At 35.8% G+C, this 22,397-nt stretch overlaps 5 protein-coding genes across 7 annotated transcripts; 1 reads left to right on the top strand and 4 right to left on the bottom strand.

Moving 5' to 3' along the window:
• Positions 1-1,078: 1,078 nt before the first annotated feature.
• LOC111458376 (probable protein phosphatase 2C 2) lies at positions 1,079-2,812 on the top strand. The gene is made up of 4 exons (XM_023101002.1): positions 1,079-1,495; positions 1,601-1,939; positions 2,053-2,232; positions 2,397-2,812. The coding sequence occupies exons 1-4, from the start codon at positions 1,103-1,105 to the stop codon at positions 2,580-2,582; spliced, it is 1,098 nt and encodes a 365-aa protein (XP_022956770.1). The 5' UTR covers positions 1,079-1,102; the 3' UTR covers positions 2,583-2,812.
• Positions 2,813-3,498: 686 nt separating this feature from the next.
• On the bottom strand, positions 3,499-4,421 carry LOC111458676 (uncharacterized protein At5g39865-like). Its single transcript, XM_023101453.1, has one exon. The coding sequence runs from the start codon at positions 4,372-4,374 to the stop codon at positions 3,631-3,633; it is 744 nt and encodes a 247-aa protein (XP_022957221.1). The 5' UTR covers positions 4,375-4,421; the 3' UTR covers positions 3,499-3,630.
• Positions 4,422-6,768: 2,347 nt separating this feature from the next.
• Positions 6,769-13,045, bottom strand: LOC111458512 (sister chromatid cohesion 1 protein 1-like). 2 transcript variants are annotated; one of them, XM_023101239.1, is made up of 20 exons: positions 12,925-13,045; positions 12,625-12,693; positions 12,485-12,543; positions 12,343-12,387; positions 12,225-12,244; positions 12,041-12,117; positions 11,348-11,471; positions 10,932-11,007; positions 10,752-10,830; positions 10,394-10,503; positions 9,424-9,506; positions 9,190-9,336; positions 8,800-8,965; positions 8,636-8,718; positions 8,360-8,546; positions 8,168-8,246; positions 7,932-8,062; positions 7,735-7,828; positions 7,464-7,576; positions 6,769-7,148 (listed from the first exon to the last, which is right to left on the bottom strand). In XM_023101239.1, exons 1-20 carry the CDS (start codon positions 12,975-12,977, stop codon positions 7,066-7,068), a joined length of 1,878 nt encoding a protein of 625 aa, XP_022957007.1. In that variant the 5' UTR covers positions 12,978-13,045; the 3' UTR covers positions 6,769-7,065. The 2 variants fall into 2 exon arrangements, with proteins under 2 accessions (XP_022957007.1, XP_022957008.1); XM_023101240.1 differs by lacking the exons at positions 12,225-12,244; positions 12,925-13,045 and having other exon boundaries at positions 12,625-12,635.
• A 778-nt stretch (positions 13,046-13,823) lies between these two features.
• LOC111458513 (probable methyltransferase PMT23) lies at positions 13,824-17,353 on the bottom strand. 2 transcript variants are annotated; one of them, XM_023101241.1, is made up of 8 exons: positions 16,772-17,353; positions 16,340-16,489; positions 15,923-16,193; positions 15,731-15,841; positions 15,472-15,643; positions 15,124-15,378; positions 14,651-14,845; positions 13,824-14,252 (listed from the first exon to the last, which is right to left on the bottom strand). In XM_023101241.1, the coding sequence occupies exons 1-8, from the start codon at positions 17,273-17,275 to the stop codon at positions 14,051-14,053; spliced, it is 1,860 nt and encodes a 619-aa protein (XP_022957009.1). In that variant the 5' UTR covers positions 17,276-17,353; the 3' UTR covers positions 13,824-14,050. The 2 variants fall into 2 exon arrangements, with proteins under 2 accessions (XP_022957009.1, XP_022957010.1); XM_023101242.1 differs by lacking the exon at positions 13,824-14,252 and having other exon boundaries at positions 14,705-15,000.
• A 919-nt stretch (positions 17,354-18,272) lies between these two features.
• Positions 18,273-22,386, bottom strand: LOC111458514 (eukaryotic translation initiation factor 2 subunit alpha homolog). Its single transcript, XM_023101244.1, has 7 exons — positions 21,821-22,386; positions 19,959-20,015; positions 19,793-19,879; positions 19,570-19,716; positions 19,362-19,466; positions 18,720-18,818; positions 18,273-18,630 (listed from the first exon to the last, which is right to left on the bottom strand). The coding sequence occupies exons 1-7, from the start codon at positions 22,202-22,204 to the stop codon at positions 18,475-18,477; spliced, it is 1,035 nt and encodes a 344-aa protein (XP_022957012.1). The 5' UTR covers positions 22,205-22,386; the 3' UTR covers positions 18,273-18,474.
• Between the last annotated feature and the right edge of the window lie 11 nt (positions 22,387-22,397).

Below are 22,397 nucleotides of genomic sequence, written 5' to 3'. Positions count from 1 at the left end.
CGCTTCCAAACAATTTTCCACTTCAGTCACGTGCTTCAATCCCACGTGGCCCACTTCGACTGACTAACATCCCTTCCAAACCAGTCGGCCTAATTGGACAAACTAATAACACCCACTGAGTCCATTGACACGTGGGTTAGAGTAATCCGTGGGTCTTATTAGCTCACTAACATCTGCCACGCATGTAACGATGTGTAGTCGACACGTGGAACAATTCAAATCTGCCACGAGTGTAAGAGTATCGTTGCGGTATATTCGTTCTAAATGGAAGGGCTGAGAGCCGGCGTCCACGAATACAGACTGAGTCAAACAGCTTAGGGCCAGAAAATTTTAGACCAGTTTGACTATTGAATTTTTCTTATTTAATTAAAAAATAAAAGACCGTTTAATTAAAACTATTATTTTTAAATATATATATATATAAATTCAAGATAAACCCCACCTAGAAGTCTCGACAATTTCTCAGAATTGGCTTCGAGAAGCACTCACGTGCACCGGCGCGTGTTGTGCAAGCATTGATCATCCATTGTATATTTTAAAACTATATGCTAAATTCATAAGCATCAACGTCCACAACAACTATATACAAATTCAATTAAGAGTTTAATTCAAAAATATTTTTATATTAATTTGGTCGCTAATACTTTAAAATGTTTAATATCTCTTGTTTATTTATTTTTAAATAATTAATTTATGAAATATAAATTTAAAATTGATACGCTTAACTTTATGTCCAATTCATGAATAAAAAAAATCTAATTATTTTAACTATTAAAAACAAAATTTAAAGTTATTTCTAATTTAGGATTTCAATTAATTTGATAAATATACGGTAAAAAGGAGATTTTTTACATTTCTAAGAAAAGTCGTTGGCTGCACGGACCCGGTAAGAGCGTGAAGCCGGATCCTTTCAAATATTCATGCATGTTGCATTGTATTTGCATCACGCATCGAACCATTTCAAAAAGAAACAAAAAAAAAAGTAATCAAATTTTAAAAAAAGAATATTGAGAGAAACACTATAAATACTACTTCCCCTATGCACTTCCATTTCATTCCATTCATCTTTGCAAAATCAAATCCAAGCACAAAAGGCAACAGTATGTGCGCAGTTGCAGCGCCGACGACAACCACGACGACGATGACTCCATTATTCTCACCTCCAAAAGTTGCTTCACCACTCTACAAGTCGTACTCTCTGAATTATTCTTCTCCTTCTCCTTCTTATTCTTCTTTGCCGAGATCCGTGTCCTGTCCGCCGTCTGCCTCGTCATTGCCTGATGTTGATACTGTTTTGAAGAGGAGGAGGCCGGCGAGAATTGACGTGCCGACGATTGTGCCGTCCATCGGTTTTGGATTCGGAACTTTCGAGACGCCGGAGGTGATGGAGGAGGAAGGAGAAGGATATTCGGTTTATTGTAAAAGAGGAAGAAGACGGATTGCCATGGAGGATCGATTCTCAGCCACAGTTGGAATTCAAGGAGATTCTCGGCAGGTACTTGAAATTTAGGTCTCAAACTGCAGCTTCTTCGTTCCGTTTGATTTCAAAATCAACACACCGAAGATTTTATTCAATTTGATATACTAAATGAACTTACAGGCTTTCTTCGGAATTTTCGATGGACACGGAGGAGCACAAGTGGCGGAAATCGCAGCGAAAAGAATGAGCGAGAATGTAATCGATCAAGTAACGAGAAGAACCGAATCGGAACTCGAGGAAGCAATCAAAGACGGCTATCTGGCGACCGATCGGGAAGTATCGGAGCAAGGAGTCAGCGGCGGCGCCTGTTCCGCCACCGCATTGATACGGAACGGACATCTCGCAGTCTCGAACGTCGGCGATTGTCGCGCCGTGTTGAGTCGAAAGGGAAAGGCGGAAGCCCTAACCTCCGATCACCGGGCGTGTAGAGAAGACGAGAGAAATCGGATCGAAAAATCGGTAAGAAACGAAATCTCGACGTTCATGGATCTCGATCAAATCGAAGAGTTTGGTTTGGCAAATGATTAATTGGAAGAATTTGTTGTTAATATCTGCATATTTGTTCTATCCAGGGCGGTTATGTAGACTGTTGCCGTGGGGCATGGAGAGTTCAAGGAACACTGGCTGTATCTCGAGCCATTGGAGACAAGCATCTGAAACAGTGGGTGATATCAGAGCCGGAGACGAGAGTAGTGAAGATCGAGGATGATTGCGATTACTTGATCCTTGCTTCTGATGGTCTTTGGGACAAGGTGAGTTTCGTTTCGTTTCAACAACTCTCATCCTCCTATACAATTTTTTTTCAAAAAATGTAACAAATTATAGCTTTATTCAACACTATATATATAGAAATGGAGGATGATGAATTAGGAGTCTTGAGAAAGGAGGTTGAATTTGGTTCATTATATTTTCACAGATTACGAATCAGGAAGCAGTAGACGTAGTGGAGGCAGCGTGCGGTGTGGAGATCATGGAGAATAAAAAACCAAATCCGCTATTAATGTCGGCCTGCAAGCAGTTGGCGGCCTTGTCAGCATCAAGAGGCTCAGTCGACGATACCACTGTTGTGATCATCAAATTAAATTGCCTTCATTTGAACTAATTAAGGAAAAGAAAAAAAACAAGGGGGAAAAAAAGTTGATTTTAAAAAAATAAACAGATAATATATTAGTTGTGCAAATGGCCTTTTGTCTTCCTATCATATATCTGAAACATGATGTTGGCAGATTAATTAGTTGGGTCATCCCTTTAATTCATCATTCATTAATTCTTTCAAAAGAAACGTTTAATTTTCTTCTCTTCAAGAACCATGCGATACATTGTAATAGTGAATTTGACTGCACAATGATTCAATATTATTGATTCAATAGTAGTTTTCATGCCAATTCAAATGATTCCGTGTTAAAATATCAATTATCACTCTTACAATTAATGGTTCAATCTTTTACTAAAAAAATCATAAACGAAAAACAATAAAATAGGAGTGGTTACATAAAACCATAAAATAAGAGTGTGGTTTACCTATCTTTCACTCTATTTTTACTAGTGGAGTAGGGTTGACTTAATCCATAGGTTACCCCTTTTGCTCCATACTAGAATTGACAATTAAAGCATTTGAGGTTACATTAACGGGGCATTCACTACAAAAAGAATTTTAGAGCGGTATAGAAGATAAAATATGGATATTATGGATATTAAAAGAAAGAATATTATGAATGTTAGATTATTTTGTTTTTATAAACTTTAGATTCATTGTATTTTAATATCTGTGTTCTCATTTTATTTTTAAAATTTGAAGGGATAAGCTCTTCATCATTTGTACCGTCAACTTCTTCCCTTATATTTTCATTTTAATAAATCCTAATTAACACAAAATTTACAAACTTAGCTGTATACCACATCTTTGTTCAAATGGAAGTTGAGCAGTTTACGAGTAAAATTTGAATAGGGAATGGAGGAGTAAGTGAAGAGACCAAAGATGATTAATATAATACGATGATTTTATTTCATTAGTCGTTTTTTTATTTTACAATTATAATTGAAAGTAAACTAAACTGTGTTACGATTTCCATGGAAATGGTTAATATGATATGATGATGATTTTATTTATTTAGTCGTTTTTTTTTTCCTAATTCTATTGGTTAGAGGCGTTAACAACCTGTGCTGCGGAGCCGCATCGATGAACAGGAAGGGCACCGAATCAAGCCGTTGATGTTGCAAGCATTGCACGTTCTGAATCCACATTTCTCGACGTAGATCTTATGGCTTCCATCGCATTCTTCGCAAACAATGAATCCAATCCCTCCGCATACCTCGCAAAACAACGAAACCGCTTCCGGAAGCCGTTCGATCAGTCTCTTCAACTCCCCGCTCTCATTCAGCAGCTTAATTTCCTCCACTCCGCCGATATATCGACCGCCAATGAAGACTCTAGGTAAACTGATATTCTTTCGTCCGATCGAGTCCTGCAACTCGTCGACGAATTTCGAGTCCATCGAGAGGTCGCGCTCGTCGATCGAGACGCGGAAGCCTCTGAGGATGGATCGGACGGTTCGGCAGTCCTCGAAGGTACGGCGGACGATGCGGAGAGAGGTGTGGTAAACGACGATTCGGTGCTCGGAGTCCGGAAGCTGTAGGCGACGGTGCGACCAGGAGCGGAGGACGGAGGTGTAGAGGCGGACGCGGTGGAAAATGGAAGGCTTCTTGGGAGTGTTGGGAGGAGAGACGGATCCGGAATCGGAATCGGAATCGGAATCTTCACGGCAGAGGTCTTGAATATCTTTGAAGGAGGAGCAGGAGAAGTGGCCAGAACGAGATTTCGCCAGAGATTGGACTGTGGCCGGCGATCTCAGCCATTGAGACCACATGAGAGAGAAGTACAGAATAGCCCACATGAGAGAGAAATACAGAGCAGAAGAAGAAGTACAGAACGGACAGCACGTTTCTGAGGGGGCAGTGAGTTTGGGGAGAGTTTCAGTATTTAAAGGAAATTTTTTCAAATTAGGAAAAAAGAAAAAACCCTAAATAAGCAATTTGGGAATTTTGACCTTTTATTTTATTTTTTGAGAATGATATAATTATGACTTTTAGGTCGAAAATTTCACCTTGCTAATTAAATCCAACCTTTAAAAAGTATTACTTCTAATAAATATATAAATCAAGTAATAAAAATTTTAAAAATTTAAAAAAATACTTAATTTTCAATTTTTTATTTGCTAAATCCCACAAAGCATAATTCACAAATATAACTACTTTCTAAAAAATTACATTATAATTTAAAAAAATATATAAAAAAAATATGGAGTTACCTTTTTAGTTATTAGGGTAACAAAAATGGTAAAATTGATTTTATGGAGCGGAATTTAAAGTAAAAATCTTGTGGGTAGATCTATACCAAATTTTGTATTGATTCGATTAAGATTAAAATACGTATCCATTTGTACTTAATACAATCGGTAGTTTTATAAATGAAGTAAAAATTATATTAAGAAAACAAATTATAAAACATACTTTTCAACAATATGCGATCTCATTTCATATGAAATTTATATTTAAATTATATAACTACTAAATTTCTAGAAATTGAATGATCTATTTATGATTGTTTTAATTTTAATCGGATTGATGTTATATTTTTATAATAGGCAACTAAAACTTCATGCACGTGAATCAATATGATGTTCATTTATGATTTAACGTTTGGATAACGAATTAGTTGTTGGGTTCAAGTGATTACCAAAATTGTTTATATAAGTATTAACGGTCTAGATAGAAAAATAAGAAAAATCATAGTGACGTTTACAATATATATGTAATCTTATTATTAAATTAAATATAAGAATATAGTTATTAATATGTTGACATAAATGAGATTACACGTTTAAATTTTCAAATCTAATTATTTCTACTATTCACGTATTTGTTGCTAGAAAAATATAATAATAATACTTGCAATTCTAAACAAATATTATCAAGAAAAAAAAAATAAGCTCCAATAATTTAACCATAAAAATTATAAAGGTTACAAAAAGTAGCATATAGACGAATAAGTTATTACCATGATTATAGCCAATGAATATTCAATTACAACAATTAATATAATAATTACAAAAATTAAGAATGAAGACTGATTTTAATAATTTTCCTAAAATGTTATATTCATATTTATTTTGAATTACAAAGTATAGATCAAATATTAACCTTTAAGATAAAAATAGATGTTTAATTTACTAAAATTGTGCTCAATTGACATGGTTTAAGACTCATTTCAGTAAGTTTTTTTTTTTTTTAATTTTAAAAAAAGCACTCAAGAAAAGAAAAGAAAAAAAAAAACTTCATGAATGTAAAAGTCAAATTTATGTTAAAAAGGATTGGGCAAAAGATAAATAGGAAGACAGAGAGAGGTGAATTGGGAGGAACGAATATTTCCCTTTTGCATAAGTTGGAACTAAATTGCAGAAGGGACTTATCTGTTCAACAGATTTGAATTCTTAGGAATTAGCTTATAAGGAAAGTAATTAGAACTCGAAGAAATTAGCATTTATGGTGAAGTATGCATGCACATGCACCTCATAATATGTCGTTATTATCAAAAATAAAAGTAAAAAATTAATACAAGTAGAGAATAAAACGAGTTGTTAATTAGTTAGAAAGGTATCCCAACCAAAATTTCTTCAATTTACTGCATAATTATGCACAAGTAACTTGGATCAATCCATTTGTATCAAGCAATAAACTCTGGTTTTTTAAAAATATTTAATTATGAATATTATATTTATTTCTATTATTTTTTTTTCTTTCTTAAATAATAATATAAAATTATATTAATGAGATGAAAATTTGAACATTTAACTCATACTTTCTTATTTTCTTATTTTCTAAATGAGGAATCAAATATTTAATTTTTTATATCAATGTAAGTTTTAAATGCTAATCAGTGGTTCCCACTGTTTTTAGTATTTTTTTCTTATAATAATGTAAGATTTAAATACTAATTAGTGGTTCCCGTTGTTTTTAGTGTTTCAATGTTAAATAAAACTTTCTGTATATGAGGAGTGGTTCCCGTTGTTTTTAGTGTTTCAATGTTGAATAAAACTTTTTGTATATGAGGAGTTTATTAGTAATCCATGGTTCCCACTGTTTTTAGTGTGAAATGTTAGAATAAAACTCTGTATATGAAGAGTTTATATGAAGTAACAAATTAAATTAATTAATTGACAACTTGAACTTTTAAAACTAAAAATCTAGAAAAACTTATCTGTTACCGATCAGGATTGAGATGCATAGAACTCCGAAAATACCATACCTTATAATCTAAGTAGAACGGAGTAATGTAAAATAGAATTACTGTGACATTAATCTAATCTAGATGCATCCTAGACTTGGCAGTAAGAAAGAAATTAAAGCAATGACAGTAGATTTCATTGCACTAGCTAGCAAAGGATAATCTACTTATGCAATTCTCAAATTTAAGGCTATAAATCCAACCATTCTTTGTTCTAAAGATGGAAAACAAGATGCTATTCTAGTCAGAACGTGTGTGTGATGGTGGTTCTAGTAAGTTTAAGATACTGACCTCATTCATGTTACATTTTTGTTCCTTTGGAGATGAAAATGTCCCCAAAAGGAACTTGTTGATTGACTTTTAAGTAATCACTTGAAGCCAGAACTGCATAAGGATAAAAGGATAAAGTCATTTTAGATTAATTTCTTATTGTTTTACCAGGTAAATAGTATTAAATTATCATTTTTTTTAGTTCATGCTCTTAAAAAATTAATATTTCTAATTATATATTGAACTTACAAAAACTGTTCAGAAATTTGTTAAAATTTGGCAACCGTAGAGACATTTTAAGAGATTTAACGGAATCCGTGAGACCAAATTGATGATTTAACCCAACGAGAAAAAAAGACTTGGGACCTTATACAAATAACAAGAGCAGCACAAAGCAAAATTGCAGGAATTTTGTGAATGAAAAGATACCGCAAGTCTGGTAGAAGAGCATAGCAGCTGCTTTGGGGTTCATTCCAGCGGCCAAGTTGTTTAAAGATTCTGCTGGCGGGGCTCCTGGCGTATCAAAATGTGCCTTCATTTGCCTTAGCATTCAAATGGGCAAGAAGGAAAGAAGGATTTGTTATCATTTAGCAATCAATGATGAAACAACTAAAACACACACTTCAGAGCAAAAAAAAAAAAAATAAATAATAATAATAATAATAAAAATAAAATAAAATAAAATAAATTGAGGATTTACATGCGAATGGAATTAGTTATCTTGTCAGCAGGAGGATGCTTGATGGCGGGTTGAGTAACTTGAGTTTGTGTCGGTGCAGTTTCTACCAATAAATCTGTGAAAGCAACTTTTAAATTCTAGTGTGTAGATTTCAACTAGATAGAGAAATGAGCCCACGGTGATTGTGTAAGCTATAGATAGATTAGCGTTTTACTTACCTGGATCATTTTCAGACAACCTCGCTAACTTGAAGTTTGGATCAGAGTGATGCCATGGATTCTCCTCAGCTACAGGTTCGAGGCCTCCGCTACTTTGTCTTGATGAAGAATAAGGCCTTTTCTTGTTGGATCTATTGATCGTTAATACTTCAGTCGTAGTGTTATTATCCTAAACACAAAACAAATTCTTGTTTTGGGTTCAAAAGGGAATATCTGTAAGCATTTATACTACTAACCGTACAGAATTGGTCTCTGGATTAGATACAAACACACCATGTTCAGATGCTGAGCTGGAAACTGACCTCACTCCAATTCCTACTTATTCAGATGGACAACAATTATTTGAACAAGTTATAGCCATCTCAGAGTCCTTACCATGGAGATGGAATGAAGTGTCAACTGTTTTAGCTTAGATGAGAAAAACGGACCGGAATTTCCAGGTGTAACCACTTGATTTCTTTCAGCCATCCCCATAAGATTGTTCCTGAAGTCCGGTCTGAGTTCTTCCAGAAGGATCTCGGCGTGAATATCATCGTTGACTGGTTTGGTCCTTAGCTTCTCTATGGAAGCTCCAAATGACTGGGAACCAACTCCACTGTAACGATTTTCATAAGCCTTCATAATTTGCATCAAGAATTTGTAAGAGAGAAGATTGTATTCGTCCAACACTTGAAATAAATCTGTTGAAGTTGGTGTAGGCTTACAAAATCCATGTGATCTGGAAAGTTTACTCTCTCTGGCAGTGAAGACAGTGATGGTTCAGGAGGTAAGGGTGCAGAGTTCCTCACTGCAGAAAATAAATGATCAAATTTCCTTTTCCCCAAATCTATACTTTTAATGGAAATGTCGAGTTACGGATAATACTAACCAGAAGGTGAGTCAGGGGGGTCTCGGATACTTTTCATCCATAACTCTAGCAGAGGAGCTGGATAATAGACTTCTCTACTTCCATCTGTGAATAAGCGACCACATAACACCACAGGAGGAAGATCCATGAGAGTGGCTATCTTCATAGAGGACATTGCACCTGTCCGCTGTTACAAAAGAACATGAAGCTCTCTTAATTATTAACTTGTTTGTAGTTTTTGTTATTTTGTGGAAAATCAATCTTATCACAGACATCACTCTGTCGGATCAAAATAAGTACGCAAAATTTGCTTGATAATAAATGATTAGTGTTCAGGAGTGTACTCATTATCTAAATCAAGTAACATAGAAAATTAGGTAAATTGAGAACTGCATGTTGGAGACTAAGAACCTTTCTCTTTTTTCCCCTTCTAGAGATAAGATCCGAAACATCTTTCAGCCAAGATTGGTATATGTGTCCAGGAATGATGGTCTTTTCATAGTCCATCAGAAAGGCTGCTGTTCTTTTTGTTTTCCTTTTTATTGCCACCTGCTCCTCCTGGTGTTAAATGGATGCACTTCATTGTCTAGTTAAGCCTGAGCTGTGTAATTAATCTATTCTTTATTGATCATACTCGAAGAATACCTGTCTGTGCTCCTTGGATACGTAGGCTTGCTGAATGACATCGCGTTCAAGATGTTGGTCCTGGACTTCAGCATCAGGAGGCCCTAGAGGTAAGAAAATGCATAAAAACATGAAATTTCTTCTAAAAAAATGCATAAAAACATGAAATTTCTTCTAAAGTTGACATTCAGAGATGAAAGTTATTTTTGGAATGCAATAGCAAGTTAAATCGAGTTGTGAGTTGTTAGGAACAATGAGCCTCGCAGTGGTATGACATTGTCCAATTCGAATACAAGTTCTCATGATTTGACTTTCGGTTTCCCAACAGAGTTCGAGACTCCACAATAGTATAAGTTAAGAGCATGACTTTAATATTATTGAAGGAACAATGATATTTATCATCTACTTCGAGGGTAAGTTCTTAAGACTTTGTTTTTAGTTTTTCAAAAGATCTCATACCAATAGAGATAGTGATAGTGTCCCTCCTATAATCTTCTTCTCCCTTCTGAGAAAAAAAAAATCAATGGAGTAGTCTGTTTTAGCAAGAGGCTACTAAGCACCAAGTTTCCATCGACCAGTCTGATCTATTTTTCATCAAGTGAAAATATAGTAGACTCTGATATGCAGAAGATATTAGAAGGAAGAAGAAGAAGATACTTAATGGAAAAAAAGAGAAGAGTGGAGGCTATTTATAATTTTCTTTCCCTCAAGCCATGAGTTTGGAACAGCTGCTCATTTCTAGGATGTAGTGAAAAAAAAAAAAACCAAGTAGATGAAGCGTTCACATGGTCATATTTATTTCACTCCTCCCAAAGTCAATAAATACTTTGGAATGCACCAACTCAAAAATAGAGAACCAATAAATGATGGGGACGAGAAGATTGAACTTAAAAACTGCATTTTCTTATAATTTATGAATTATGAATATGGTATTAAATATATGATGCAGTTGATGACGTATTAAGTACCAAATCATGATAATGTATCTTACCTTCTTGATACTTGTCTTGAGGAGGGGAAGTTCCAAAAGTATCTGGAATTTTTGTTTGATCTACAGAAGCAAAATTCGGTTGTGTATCCTCATCATCTTCAATATCAAATCTACAATTCCAGCACAAAAAATTGATGTTGTTGCTTCCTTTTTTACCATTTCAGCTCAGAGGGATTTCAAATAGCGATTTGAATTATCACTACGGTGCAAGTGAAGCATCACGATTTGGGAATAGCGTGTGTGTTTTCGAGCTCCAATAAACACAAAAGCTTGCCGGCTCAATTTTTTGAGAAAGAGGTGGTGGAAAAGAAATTGTATAGATAACGCAAAGTTCTGTCCATGCAAGTTAAGAATTCACCTTTCAAACCGATTGAATGCATTTGTATTTGATTGATACATATCAAAACGCTCGAGTAAGGTTATATTTTCAGCATCAGCTGAGCAAGAGAACAACCAAGATCATTAGTAGTTAGAACGCATCAGGAATTTAATAGTTATGCAGAAATTAAGTGAGAGAGTTCAAGGGACAGATTAAGACTTTGATGGAAGTTATGTGACGCATCGTCTTCCACTGTTTTCTCGTGGATATATGGTTCATCCACACTGTCAAGCCGCTGCAAACGTAGAAAGACCTACCAATCAATAATTGGTAATTGAAAAACAAAAAGTTAACCCCCAAAAGAAAAGCTACCAAACCTCCATAATTTGTTTCAAAGAACATAAAAATAGTATGATATTACCAAAATAAACCAGTTCCCTTCGAAACCCGTATCCAGTGTTATTCTATACGCGTCTATCTGATAAATCAATCTTCGATAACTTTTTGGAATTCAACCCTCCCAAGTCTATTTTTACAGTGCTCGGGACTGGCATGGAAGATATATCTAGATGGGAACTACTGAATTTCTATTAACTGTTGAACCCAAGAAAAGGGCATTCTCTTCTACGGCTTACCATAGTAAAAAATGCAGTTTGTTGGAACTTCATTGGAGAGGTGTTGTAGGAGAAGTTAATGGACTGTGCCTCATGATCTCCCACGTCTTTCGGATCCTTTTTAGGCCGAGTAACAGCCTCCTTCCTGAGTATATGTGGACATACATAAATCGTAACCAAATAATTCAGAATCAATATCGCCTTCTTAACCGGCCATATATATGGACATGATAATATAATCAAACAAATCCAGAGCCAAATCGCCTTACTTTTAACTGTGGACATATGAAAATCATCACCAAATAAATTCAGAGTCAAAATCACATTCTTAGCCTTCCCCATCTCATCTTACATTTTGGGCAGTGAACGTGTGAAGCACATAATAAGAAAAATTACAAAAACGACTTGATTATTTTGGACTGTGGACGCATGAAAATCATAAACAGACAAGTTCAGGGTCGAAATCACCTCCTTAACCCGCCCCTACCTCATCATACTTTGGGACTATGGACACGTGAAAATCATAACATTACAAATTCCGAGCCAAATCACCATCTTAATCCGCACGGGATCCATCTTATTTTGGACCCGGAAGCAACCCGGTCCATTATTCAAGTTATTCATATTCTCTAGTGCATACGCATTCTTTTTCGAAGTAGATGAATAATTAGATGATTATGCATTTCTATTAGGAGAAGGAGAGTAGTGACGTACTTGGCCACAGATTTTCCTTTGGGAATGACGGTGGGCTCTGGAGCTGCTTTCACCTTCCACGCTTCGTTTATCTCAACCTGAGAAAATCCATTTCGGAAACGAAGCCAATCAACGTATTCATTAAAATAAGAAAACGAAAATGCAAACGTTACTCTATTGATAGAACTCAGACTTGAGTAATTACCAGAAGCCGAGTTACATCCTCTGTGATTAAGAAAGAAAAAAGGTACGCAGTCCTTCAAAGACAGCATTTAAACCTTAAATCAATATATTCCTTCATAAAAAAGTGATTATAAGATTACCGTAAAGAATTTTAACTTTTCGTTCATAGACAATGACAACACCGCCTGAGAAAAATGAAGCAGAGAGATGCTACTCTGTTACTAAGATGAAAAACAGAGCGTTAAAATTCTGAAAAAATCAAAGATATTGAAGGACGATTACCCATGAGAATCCCTGAGAGTCTGAGAGCCATTGGAACCGAAGGATTCAAAATCTCCTCACTGCAAAATACCGCACAAAAATCAAAACTAGACAAACACTAACAAATTCAAGAAACTTAACTCCATTTGTTTTTCCATTACCAAATTTTGATTATGTTCAGCTTATCGAGCTTTCTCCTATTGATCTTTGCGTGCATTGTTGCAGCCATCCTTAGTAAGTTAGATACACGAAATGACAGAAACATCAAAACACACAAAATACAATTCGTCTGATCATCAATTCGGGAAGCGGACTGTGAAAGCAGGATACATCAACAACATCCACATCTCCTCCAAAGTAACTTAAATAACAAGAAACAAAGAACGAAATGGATAGTTTCACAAACAAACAGCCATTGATAAACTTATTCAGATTCAGAAACGCATTGAAAGTCGTTTTACCAAATTTGGCCGAGAGGAGCCTTGCGAGCCAGAAGCTGATGCGAGTAAAACATTGTCGATCAACTCCTCTTAGCTGCTGTTGGAACTCGAAACTCATCAACCAGAAGATCGGAGGAAGAAGAAGAAGAAGAAGAAGAAGAAGAAGAAGAAGCAATGTGTAGTTTATTTTGGCTTCGGCCAATAACAAACTAAATGTACCCGCCATGGCTACTAAGCTACATGCACGGACGACGCCAAGGGCGATAAACTTACCTGGAAGGCATGAGAATTTCCGTGCTACGGAAATTAAAACAATGGTAGTTTGAAAACTTGAAAAACGAAGTTTACGTGAAACTATGGGTGAGATTACCACTACTAGATGCTTCCGTTGTTTTTTTCTTAACCCGGAATTTATAATAATCGAACAATATATAAAATAATTGCCCCAAAATTTTAACATTTAAGTTATATGATCCATTTCTAAAGATCGATTTTAAAAAATAAAATCATCCAAGGATAATCATTTTTTTTTTTTTGAAACTTAAAATAAGTAAAATGGTAAAAACTTAACTTTATATTTTATTCATATATTTTTTCTCTGGTTTACATAGTTTGAGGTTTAATCTAGTAATCATCTATTAAATATGCATAAAAAAAATTAAATACGAAATATTCATTCGAGTAGATCACTGATGCATGAAAAATTATTAAATGAGGTTAGACAGGTAAGACGTAGATTAAAAAATCTGAGGTTAGACAGGTAAGACGTAGATTAAAAAATCTGAATCATTTTAAGAAGACGTTGGATGTAATACTGTATTCAAATATTTTCTCTCATCATACAGAATTCAACTCGAATAACATAACCATTCAACTTTTTTTATTCATTTTGAGCGAGACGGATCCGAACAAAGAGCCTCTTAGAAAAATAGAGATACCCTTTTGAGTGATGGCTTCATCATTCCAACTAACGCCCGGCTACGTTGTTACATACTCCAACTCCAAGATATGTGAACCTCAGATACATTTATATCTCTCATGTTTGTTCGATGTATTTTCTTTTACAATTGAAAAGGAGTGAAGTATGTAAACAAAGACAAAACAAAACTATGCCAAAGAATTAAATTTATCAAACCCCAACGGTTTCTCACTTGGTATGAGGGGCTGTTGGCCGCCAAAATCCCTTCTTTCCAACAAGAAACTGATCATCATAAACAGAAACGGACAAGTGAAGTGAATGAAAGATGGGACCAAGCTCCTTTATTACCTCCATGCTGTCCTGAATCAAAACATATCCACCTGGCCTCAACACTCTATCCATCTCCACGACCATAGCTACCACGTCGCATCTACAAACATAATACAAGTCGTCGTAACTTAGAAACACACAATCATGTTCATCCTAACCTATTAGATTAAGCTTTTGAATATAATGTCATTTAACATGATACTAAAGCAAGAAATTCTAAGTTCTAACATCTACAAAGTCGCATCTAGAAACATAATACAAATCGTCGTTACTTAGAAACACAAGATCATGTTCATCCTAACCTATTAGCTTAAGCTTTTGAATATAATGTCATTTAACACGATACTAAAGCAAGAAATATTAACTTCGAACCTCTACAAAGTCATTTCCTTCTCGTTCGATTCCCAATCCACAAAGGGGAGTATTAAGAACATATATATACCATTATCAAATATGCTATAACATTTCCGTTTAAGGTTGCATTAGATGATGTCTTACCTTCTCTTAAGAGATGTGAAGAGAAAGCTGGAATGTAGCAGATCGTAGGTTCGAGGGTAGGTGTTAAAGGACTCGCACCAGTCGTGGTAGAGACCGATCAATCCTCGGTCGAAAACAATGGACAGAGTATCAGGTACGTCTATGGGGACAACATTCATTACCCAAAGTGGTAGATCAATTAATGCAGCTGCAAACCTGAAATGAGGCAGTTAAAAGTTAAGTATGTAATTGAACTTAATAAAGAGAACACAAGAAGAACAAACTGAAATGATGAGATTTGGACTGAGTTAAACAGCCTGATTGTTCCATCTTTTCTAATTGAACAAGGTTTTATTCCCACATTATCATATCTTGAAAACAAAGAAGCAAAATCAGGATCATACTATAAAGAAGACTTGAAACGGCAAGTTAACCAAACTGCAGATCAAATAAAGGAACTCAATGCTTATATTCATTAGTTGTATGTGTTTTACCCTCCATAGCCAGCATTCATATCCAGCACATTTCGGATGCTCGACCAGTTTAAGCCGATGTTATCTCGATAAACATCTGACACAACAGTAGACCAATGTTTGGTATCCTCCAAGAATTTCTCCTCAGAATTTGGTTCAACCGACAAGCTAGGAGGCTTGCTAGTTAGTCTCTCCGGCCATGGCGAAGGCCAATTATAATAGTTGCCTTTGCTATCAACTGGAAGCTGAGAAATACATCTAGTCAGGGGCACATACCTATCCCAACAAAATAAACACGAATTCAACGACTTGAGCATTAAGATATCGAGGAGGGTAAAGACATTTGTGAGAAGAATTTCAAAGAAATACCAAGAACTATTTCTCTTGTTCTTTTCATGACATATAGGAGGGTCATTTTTGCTACGTTCTTCATAGCAAGATGTCAAGGTGGGCTTCTGATATATTACAAGGCCAACCCCAGATGAATCCATAGTCTTTTGCACTACCTTCCAGCACATTGACTTCGTTAGCAATACCATTGCTGTAAGTTATCAATTCAAACCATTTTAGCAATGTTGTCCACAAGTTACGTGAAATTAAAATATAGATATTGTAACAAAGCATGAACCTTCCCAGACATTCTTGTCTCTTTCGTCGTCACGATAAACTGGTGTAGCAGACCATATGAAATATCCTCCAGGTCTGAGAATCCTGTTGAGCTCCAATAATGGTTTTCCACCTATTGCCATAGAGGGTCAAGCTATCCACAAGAAACCAGCGATTACTATTGACAAATAAAACTCTATTTATCAAATATTACCATCTGCATCCCAATGGACCCTGCAACGTGCACAATGTATCAAATCATACGCATTGTCAGGAAATGTGAGCCTCTGAGTTCCTATGACTGAGAGAGTTGCGGGAATTCCTCGTTCTAAAGCAAATTGTATCTGTGCTTCATGTTCATCCTTCGGGGCAAATGACATAGTAAGAACATTTTTCTGCAGTAAATACCCACCAAAGCTAGCAACACCACAACCAACATCTAGAATAACTCTGATGTTTTCCCCCCATTTGATATCCGGTAAAGCCTGTTCCAAATTCAAACAAGTGATATAAAATCAAAGAGAGATTTATACAAAATTGTAGTGGCAGAGGAAGATGTACAAACTAGATAGATTATGGTACAAGTGCATATATACAAGAACTCAACGAAGAGATAAGGGGGAAAAAACACCTTCTGAATAAAGTAAATATAGTGATCAACTCCATCCTTGAACTGTGTACCACCTCCAGGAAAGTTAAGATACTCGTCCAACTTAACAACCCAATGTTGGTCTTTCTTGTATTCAACAAGCTTCGGATGAGGAACATTATCGTACCAAATCTACAACAATAGGATTTCCGATATAATCAATGATCATCACCATTTTCCAATAAGACGAACAAAATACTCGCCAAGAAAATCCTAGTTCAGTCGACAAAGAAAGGGATAAACGGTAAAGTATAGCCCTGAAGGTAAATGAACAGAACAGAACAGAACAGAACAGAACAGAAACTCCCAATTTCAAAAGAAAATAGAAAGAAAAAATCAGAGAAAACAAACCAACAAAATCCTCTAAAAAAAAAACAAGATCATCAACAAACCTTGGCAAAGAATCAAGCTCACCATGTCCCTACTCTTGGGCCAGGGAACCGGGACCTTATAACCAATGGGAAGCGGAATCAAACAGCGGGGACTGGGACTAGGGCAATGGCGTTCACGGTGCTCCATGTGCCTCCTCGACTTCAAAGCCTTAATCGCCTTGGAGTTATCCAAACAGGGAATGAAATCGACGGCCACAGACCCACCACAGAGCTTCCAGCTGAAATTCGCCGCCGAAGAATTAGAAAAATCAAGATCGTGAGAAAGAACAGAATCCGCAGAAGATGGTTTCAAATCAAGCCGAGAAGAAGGCCGAAAAGAAGAAGAAGGAGGAGGAGGAGGAGGAGAAGAAGAAGAAGAAGAGGGTGTTCCAAAGTGGGATCGAAGAGAGGAGTACTTTCGAACGAGAGGGTTGAGGGAAAGGGAATCGGTGAAGAAGAGAATCAGAAAGCAAATGAGGAGGAGTGAGAGAGTGAAGAGGAAAGGTGTTCTTCGTTCTTGGAAGAAGCTTTGGAGTGAAATCGCCATTGATGATCAATCGAGAGCGAGAGAGAGAGAGAGAATGAATTGGATCAGAGAGAGGGAAAAGTGCGATACAGAGAAGGACGCGGCAACTATTTAACGGATTCGAAATGTCGTTATAAAGTGGACAATGGGAAGGAGAAAACATACGCTACAATGCTCGTACCGGCTTTGTCTGGAGTCCTTTTTATCTGGACGAATTAAAACACACCACGTCAGTAACGATTGGTGTGGACCCCGTTCTTATATTTATTTATTTAAGTTAAATAAATATTAAAATTGAGATTTATAATTTATATCAATTATTAGCTCACATTTCATAAATTTTGTTATGAATATCGACAAATTTGGGGTTGTATAAATTAAAATAAATTCTATTTTAAATTTTGTAGTTTGTTAAGAATTAATAAAAATTTCTTATATAAATTAAGAATCAAATATGTTTATAACCTAATAAAAATAAAAATTTTAATTTTGATGAAACTTTCATTATTTAAATTATAGAATAAATTTAAATTAAGAGTTCACTAACTTGGTATAAATTTTAAATTAATATTACAAACTAAAATGATAGAATAACTATAAAATTATAGAATAAATTCCTAAACTTAAATTTTTATTAGAATCACCAAATTTTTTAAGAAAAAATGTTAGGTTGTATATGATTTATAGATATAAATTTCATTCCAGTTTCATATTACATTAATAATATAAGCTATGAATTCTTGATTCTTGTTCATTCATCTTCATATTCTATATTTAATTATCGGGAAAATGATATTAAATGTAGGAAAAAAAGTTCAAATAATGGAGTTGCAGCTGCGAGAAGAGAGAACACATAAATTTTAATTTAAATATTTAAGGATGTATTTTTTAAAAAAAAATTATATAATTATTTTATTTTGTATTTCTTTCCTATATTATAATCACATAATCTCTTATTTTATTTTATTTTATTTTTTAAATTTTAGAAGAAAAAAAAAACTATACTAAAAATGGTATTATCAAATAATATCTGAAACTAATGGCTTCCCAATTTTCCCAATTGTAACAACTCAAGAATAGGCGTCTTACCTCAAAAAAGGGGTTTCCCAAAATTGTGTCAAGAATAGCTCTCGCAACTACAGACCTTCAGATCTTCAACTCTCAAGGGGGAAAGATTTACTATGAAAACCTTCTTCTTCTCTATATTCCTGCAACAATCTTTACTCGGTGATCCCGGAACCTGCATTCTCGACATCAATTTCTCCCATCCCCGTGTCTTCCTCTTCCTCGCTATCCTCGTCTCCGCTGATTTCTTCGTTGTCTTGTCGTAGCTTCGCCATGTGCTCGGCAAGCAATTTGTCATCTCTTTCACTCACCTATGGTAATAATTGGACAAGATTGGATGTGAGCTGATAGAAAGGATGTAATTGTTGATATTAAAATGTGCACATGTGCTGAGACTCACCGCTCTAGGTGCCTCCTTCACCACAAGCTTTCCCTTGTGATGCTCGATTGCCTCGGTGCAAGCAATGATCGCCTTCTCAAGAACAGTGATTCCTTGCTCCTATTCCACAAGAAATAACAAATGGAAAACCATAAACAAAGATGCCATTTGAAAAACATAAAACCAGTGTTCCTAGAACTTTATTTTCACCCGTCTACTCCTGCTAATAATTTAGCACACTCTTTGCTGTTACTACGAGGCCTTGAAGCACAAGGAGATTCTATTTAGTGTCGGTAAACGGGGTCTGTGGGACTTTTGTTGCTCTTCACAGCACACTTTTGGACTAATAATGCTTTCACTCTTACAGATTCCAGATATCTGTTTCTTACCTAAAAATGCTTTCACTCTTACAGATTCAAGACCAATCAAGTCACTTTTTTTTTTCTCGTTCGATGTTTCTCTCATTACCAAGTTCATCGCGAAAGAAGAAACCTGGAGGAGACCCTTTTGATTGGAGATGTAAGAAATTAAAAGGTAGAAAGGTAACACGATACAAAAACTGAAGATGATTGGAGATGAAAGAAATTAGAATTCACTAAATTGCAAAATATCCATGCATAACAAACAATAATCCATCACCTAAAGGGGGAGGACTGCACTAACCTTGTCAAGTGTCTGGGTAGTAAGGACGTAGAGTGGAGGAGCAACCAATTTAATTTTAACAGGACAATCATCGTTTCCAACAGCTTCAGCTTTCCGCATTGCTTCCTGCAACGTCAGACAGGTTCGTGTTTTACATTTCTTATGAAACAACTTCAGCTCAAGAAAAACAAATAAAAATCAGAAAAGGTGAAAGGAATCAGACAAACACCTTAATGTGAAGAACGCCATCAAACTGGAAGCACTTCATTTCAATATCAGCCCGAACCTTCAAGGGTTGGGGAGTCATTCTTCTTCTAATATTCTTTATTAGTGCATCTTTTACATCCTCAGACATTGCGGGAACTACCTTAGTTACCTAAAATACAGTATAAAATCAGAGTTCAATCAAAATTTGAGAGAACAACATCCCAATTTGCTTGGACCAAGGCTACCTCCTGTCCGTCGGGACCAGCTTCCTTGACTTCACGGGTAAGAGAATTCAACACCGAGTCAGGGTCAGTTACAACGATCTTGAATGCCTGCACAAAAGAAGGTTGAAGTCCCTAAATTTTTCCAGAAGAAAGCTTATTCTTTTAGGATACAAAACAGAAACCATACCTCAAAACCGTGACCATATTTCCGGTACAAAGGCCAGCCAACATGGACATACAAGTCCTACAAGAAGAGAAAATCACCTTAGAATTATAATTTAGTATTTTCGACAACCTTTTTCCATTTCAAATTAATATAACAGAATATTAAGGTTCCATTTCTTGGAATTAAAAAGTGTTTTCCTCCCTTTTCTTTTCTTTTTACTGGGGGGTGGAATCTCGAAGGAACAAGCACAAGTCAAACTCAACAAGAAAAAACAAATGAGTAGTCCTTTCTAGAACAAAGCAATCTTAGCAATTAAAGGCCATACCTAAAAAGTCACTTCCTTTCACTGTTCCACAAATCTCTTAAGCTTTCTTAATGTAGCTCAAAAAGATGCAATACATTAATATATATAAGTGAGACAATAAAGTATGCTTCCAAAGTGCAGTCCAAAACGTTGAACCACTCGATAGCTTGGAGACAAGAGAAACACATAAGCATCACTCAAGCAAATCTAAGAGCATTGGTTTAGAAAATTAGAAGTTAATATAGATCAATGACTAGCAAAGAGAATTAAGACATAAATCAAGAAATATTAATACTAATAACCCAAAATGTAAAGTTTCTCAAACTTATTCTATCCATTCAAAGAGAGAATTGGAAAAACAAATGCAAGAGAGAAACTTAAAAACATATTATTTTAACAGTTTTTGTGTTTCAAGTGTTGAAAAAAAAAAAAGTCTTAAGGCTTACACATTTTTTGATTCATAGAAGCTAACACCTTCATGAAAATGCACTCGAGAAAAGTCTTTGTTCCATGTGCCTCACAGAATTATAATATCAACTTAGTGACTATTCTTAAAAATATATCAGTCCAAATATGGATGTAAGATAAATACAACAAGACTTCTGGTTATTAGGCTCTTTTATATACATTAATGCTTACACTACATACAGATTCAAAACATATGCCTCCAATTTTCAAAATAAAAAAAAAAAATTCAAAAAATCCTTGAGACCACCTTAAGACACTTCAAAACGTAGTCAAAAGGATCAAAGAGAAAGGACAACAGCTGATTGCTCAGAGAGGGTCATTTTTGTTCAAAGCATTCGATTGATGTTGGAAGAGAACAAAGAATATAGGGACTTGGATCAGATAGAGTCTATCCAATGGTAGTTTGATAAATAATCTACAAGCTCCCTCTTTTTGCAGGAAGTGACAAAACTTAATTTATATCAAGGGAACTAGCCATGAGTGTCCTAGTTTAAACCCAAGAAAATGGCAATTGCCATGCCGTAATGATCAAGGCGTGCCCCTTTGCACAAGGAATGTGCATGCCCACCCATAACCTATCACCGCATCCAAGTGCTTAAGGTCATCGCAACGATATTGAGTAACACAACCTTGGCTAGTTTTAAGCCATTCACCAACTGGTAAATACCTGCCCCTTTGATCCAAACATTCTCAATATCGTTAACCCAAGAGAATTGAATCCAACTAAGTAGACAAATTTGCAACAAAGAAATGGGGAAACTCCTATGTAAATTTAGGAATTTTTCTATGTAATGTACACACACCCAACTAATCAACAATATGAACCTCCAATATCTGTTTGTTGCCAAGACGCTCATAGAATTTTTAAATCAAAGGGGCCAGCATAGAATTGAACCACACCCTAAAAGTACTTCACCTCTTTCCCTTTCCCAATAATCACAATGCCAATTCAGAGTGGATGTACGTAAAATACCCGGTAACTCAGACCAAGAAAATGCACGAAAACAACTTCAAACACCAAGCAAGAAGCTGTAACTTCAAGAAACACCTAAAACAGCCATCAATAATTCTCAAAGTAGCCATAAAAAGCCAGAGAAAAAAAAAAGGATACCTCCAAATCAAGGTTCATAGTCTCAGCAACATGGCGCATTATAGAGTGAACAAGCTTGCTCTTGTTATACCTCTCCTCGCAGGCCTGAATATCCTCCTCAGACACCCTTCTCTTACTCAAATCAATATAGCCCTTCTCCTTGTCGACCCTGAGGACCATGACAGGCTCGATTCGTCCAACCTTAATTAAACTGCTAACACTACGAATACGACGGCGAGAGAGCTCGGAAAAGAGAATCATACCCTCGATGTTGTTGTACTCAAGGAGGGAGACGTAGGCGCCCATGTCGGCGATGTTCTTGACCTGGATCATGACGGCCATGTCTACCTCCGGGTACTTGGCTTCGTACATCCGACACTCAAGGTTAGGGGAATGGGAAGCCATGGTTGAGAGAGGGGAAGGTCTGAGAGAGTAAGAAAGATTCCTGTGACAAAAAAGGGTTTAAGGAGAAGAAATGGGGTTTTCTTTTTGGCCAAATTTAGGGCTATGGTTAGAGAGAGAGAGAGAAGCTTGATTTGGTTCGAAGGAGATAGAGATTCTGAGAGGCGGAGAGAACGGCAATCTTTTGGGGGGGGGG

The sequence above is a fragment of the Cucurbita moschata genome, unplaced genomic scaffold (assembly GCF_002738365.1).
Source record: "Cucurbita moschata cultivar Rifu unplaced genomic scaffold, Cmos_1.0 Cmo_Scf00021, whole genome shotgun sequence".
In the NCBI taxonomy this organism is placed as follows: Eukaryota; Viridiplantae; Streptophyta; class Magnoliopsida; order Cucurbitales; family Cucurbitaceae; genus Cucurbita; species Cucurbita moschata.
The sequence above is the reverse complement of the archived record's forward strand: the minus strand, read 5'-3'. Positions and strand labels throughout refer to the sequence as shown.

Coding starts and splice junctions, on each gene's coding strand:
- LOC111458376 (XM_023101002.1), top strand. CDS start 1,103: ATGTGCGCAGTTGCAGCGCCGACGACAACCACGACGACGATGACTCCA. Junction 1,940..2,052: donor GAAATCGGATCGAAAAATCG/GTAAGAAACGAA, acceptor TGTTCTATCCAG/GGCGGTTATGTAGACTGTTG. Junction 2,233..2,396: donor CTGATGGTCTTTGGGACAAG/GTGAGTTTCGTT, acceptor ATATTTTCACAG/ATTACGAATCAGGAAGCAGT.
- LOC111458676 (XM_023101453.1), bottom strand. CDS start 4,374: ATGTGGGCTATTCTGTACTTCTCTCTCATGTGGTCTCAATGGCTGAGA.
- LOC111458512 (XM_023101239.1), bottom strand. CDS start 12,977: ATGTTTTACTCGCATCAGCTTCTGGCTCGCAAGGCTCCTCTCGGCCAA. Junction 8,966..9,189: donor GAAGGGGAAAAAAGAGAAAG/GTTCTTAGTCTC, acceptor CTTTTGTAACAG/CGGACAGGTGCAATGTCCTC. Junction 7,577..7,734: donor ATAACTAATTCCATTCGCAT/GTAAATCCTCAA, acceptor TTGAATGCTAAG/GCAAATGAAGGCACATTTTG.
- LOC111458513 (XM_023101241.1), bottom strand. CDS start 17,275: ATGGCGATTTCACTCCAAAGCTTCTTCCAAGAACGAAGAACACCTTTC. Junction 16,490..16,771: donor GGCCCAAGAGTAGGGACATG/GTGAGCTTGATT, acceptor CTATTGTTGTAG/ATTTGGTACGATAATGTTCC. Junction 15,842..15,922: donor GGTCCATTGGGATGCAGATG/GTAATATTTGAT, acceptor CTATGGCAATAG/GTGGAAAACCATTATTGGAG.
- LOC111458514 (XM_023101244.1), bottom strand. CDS start 22,204: ATGGCTTCCCATTCCCCTAACCTTGAGTGTCGGATGTACGAAGCCAAG. Junction 20,016..21,820: donor CTATGAACCTTGATTTGGAG/GTATCCTTTTTT, acceptor CTCTTCTTGTAG/GACTTGTATGTCCATGTTGG. Junction 19,467..19,569: donor ATGGCGTTCTTCACATTAAG/GTGTTTGTCTGA, acceptor CTGACGTTGCAG/GAAGCAATGCGGAAAGCTGA.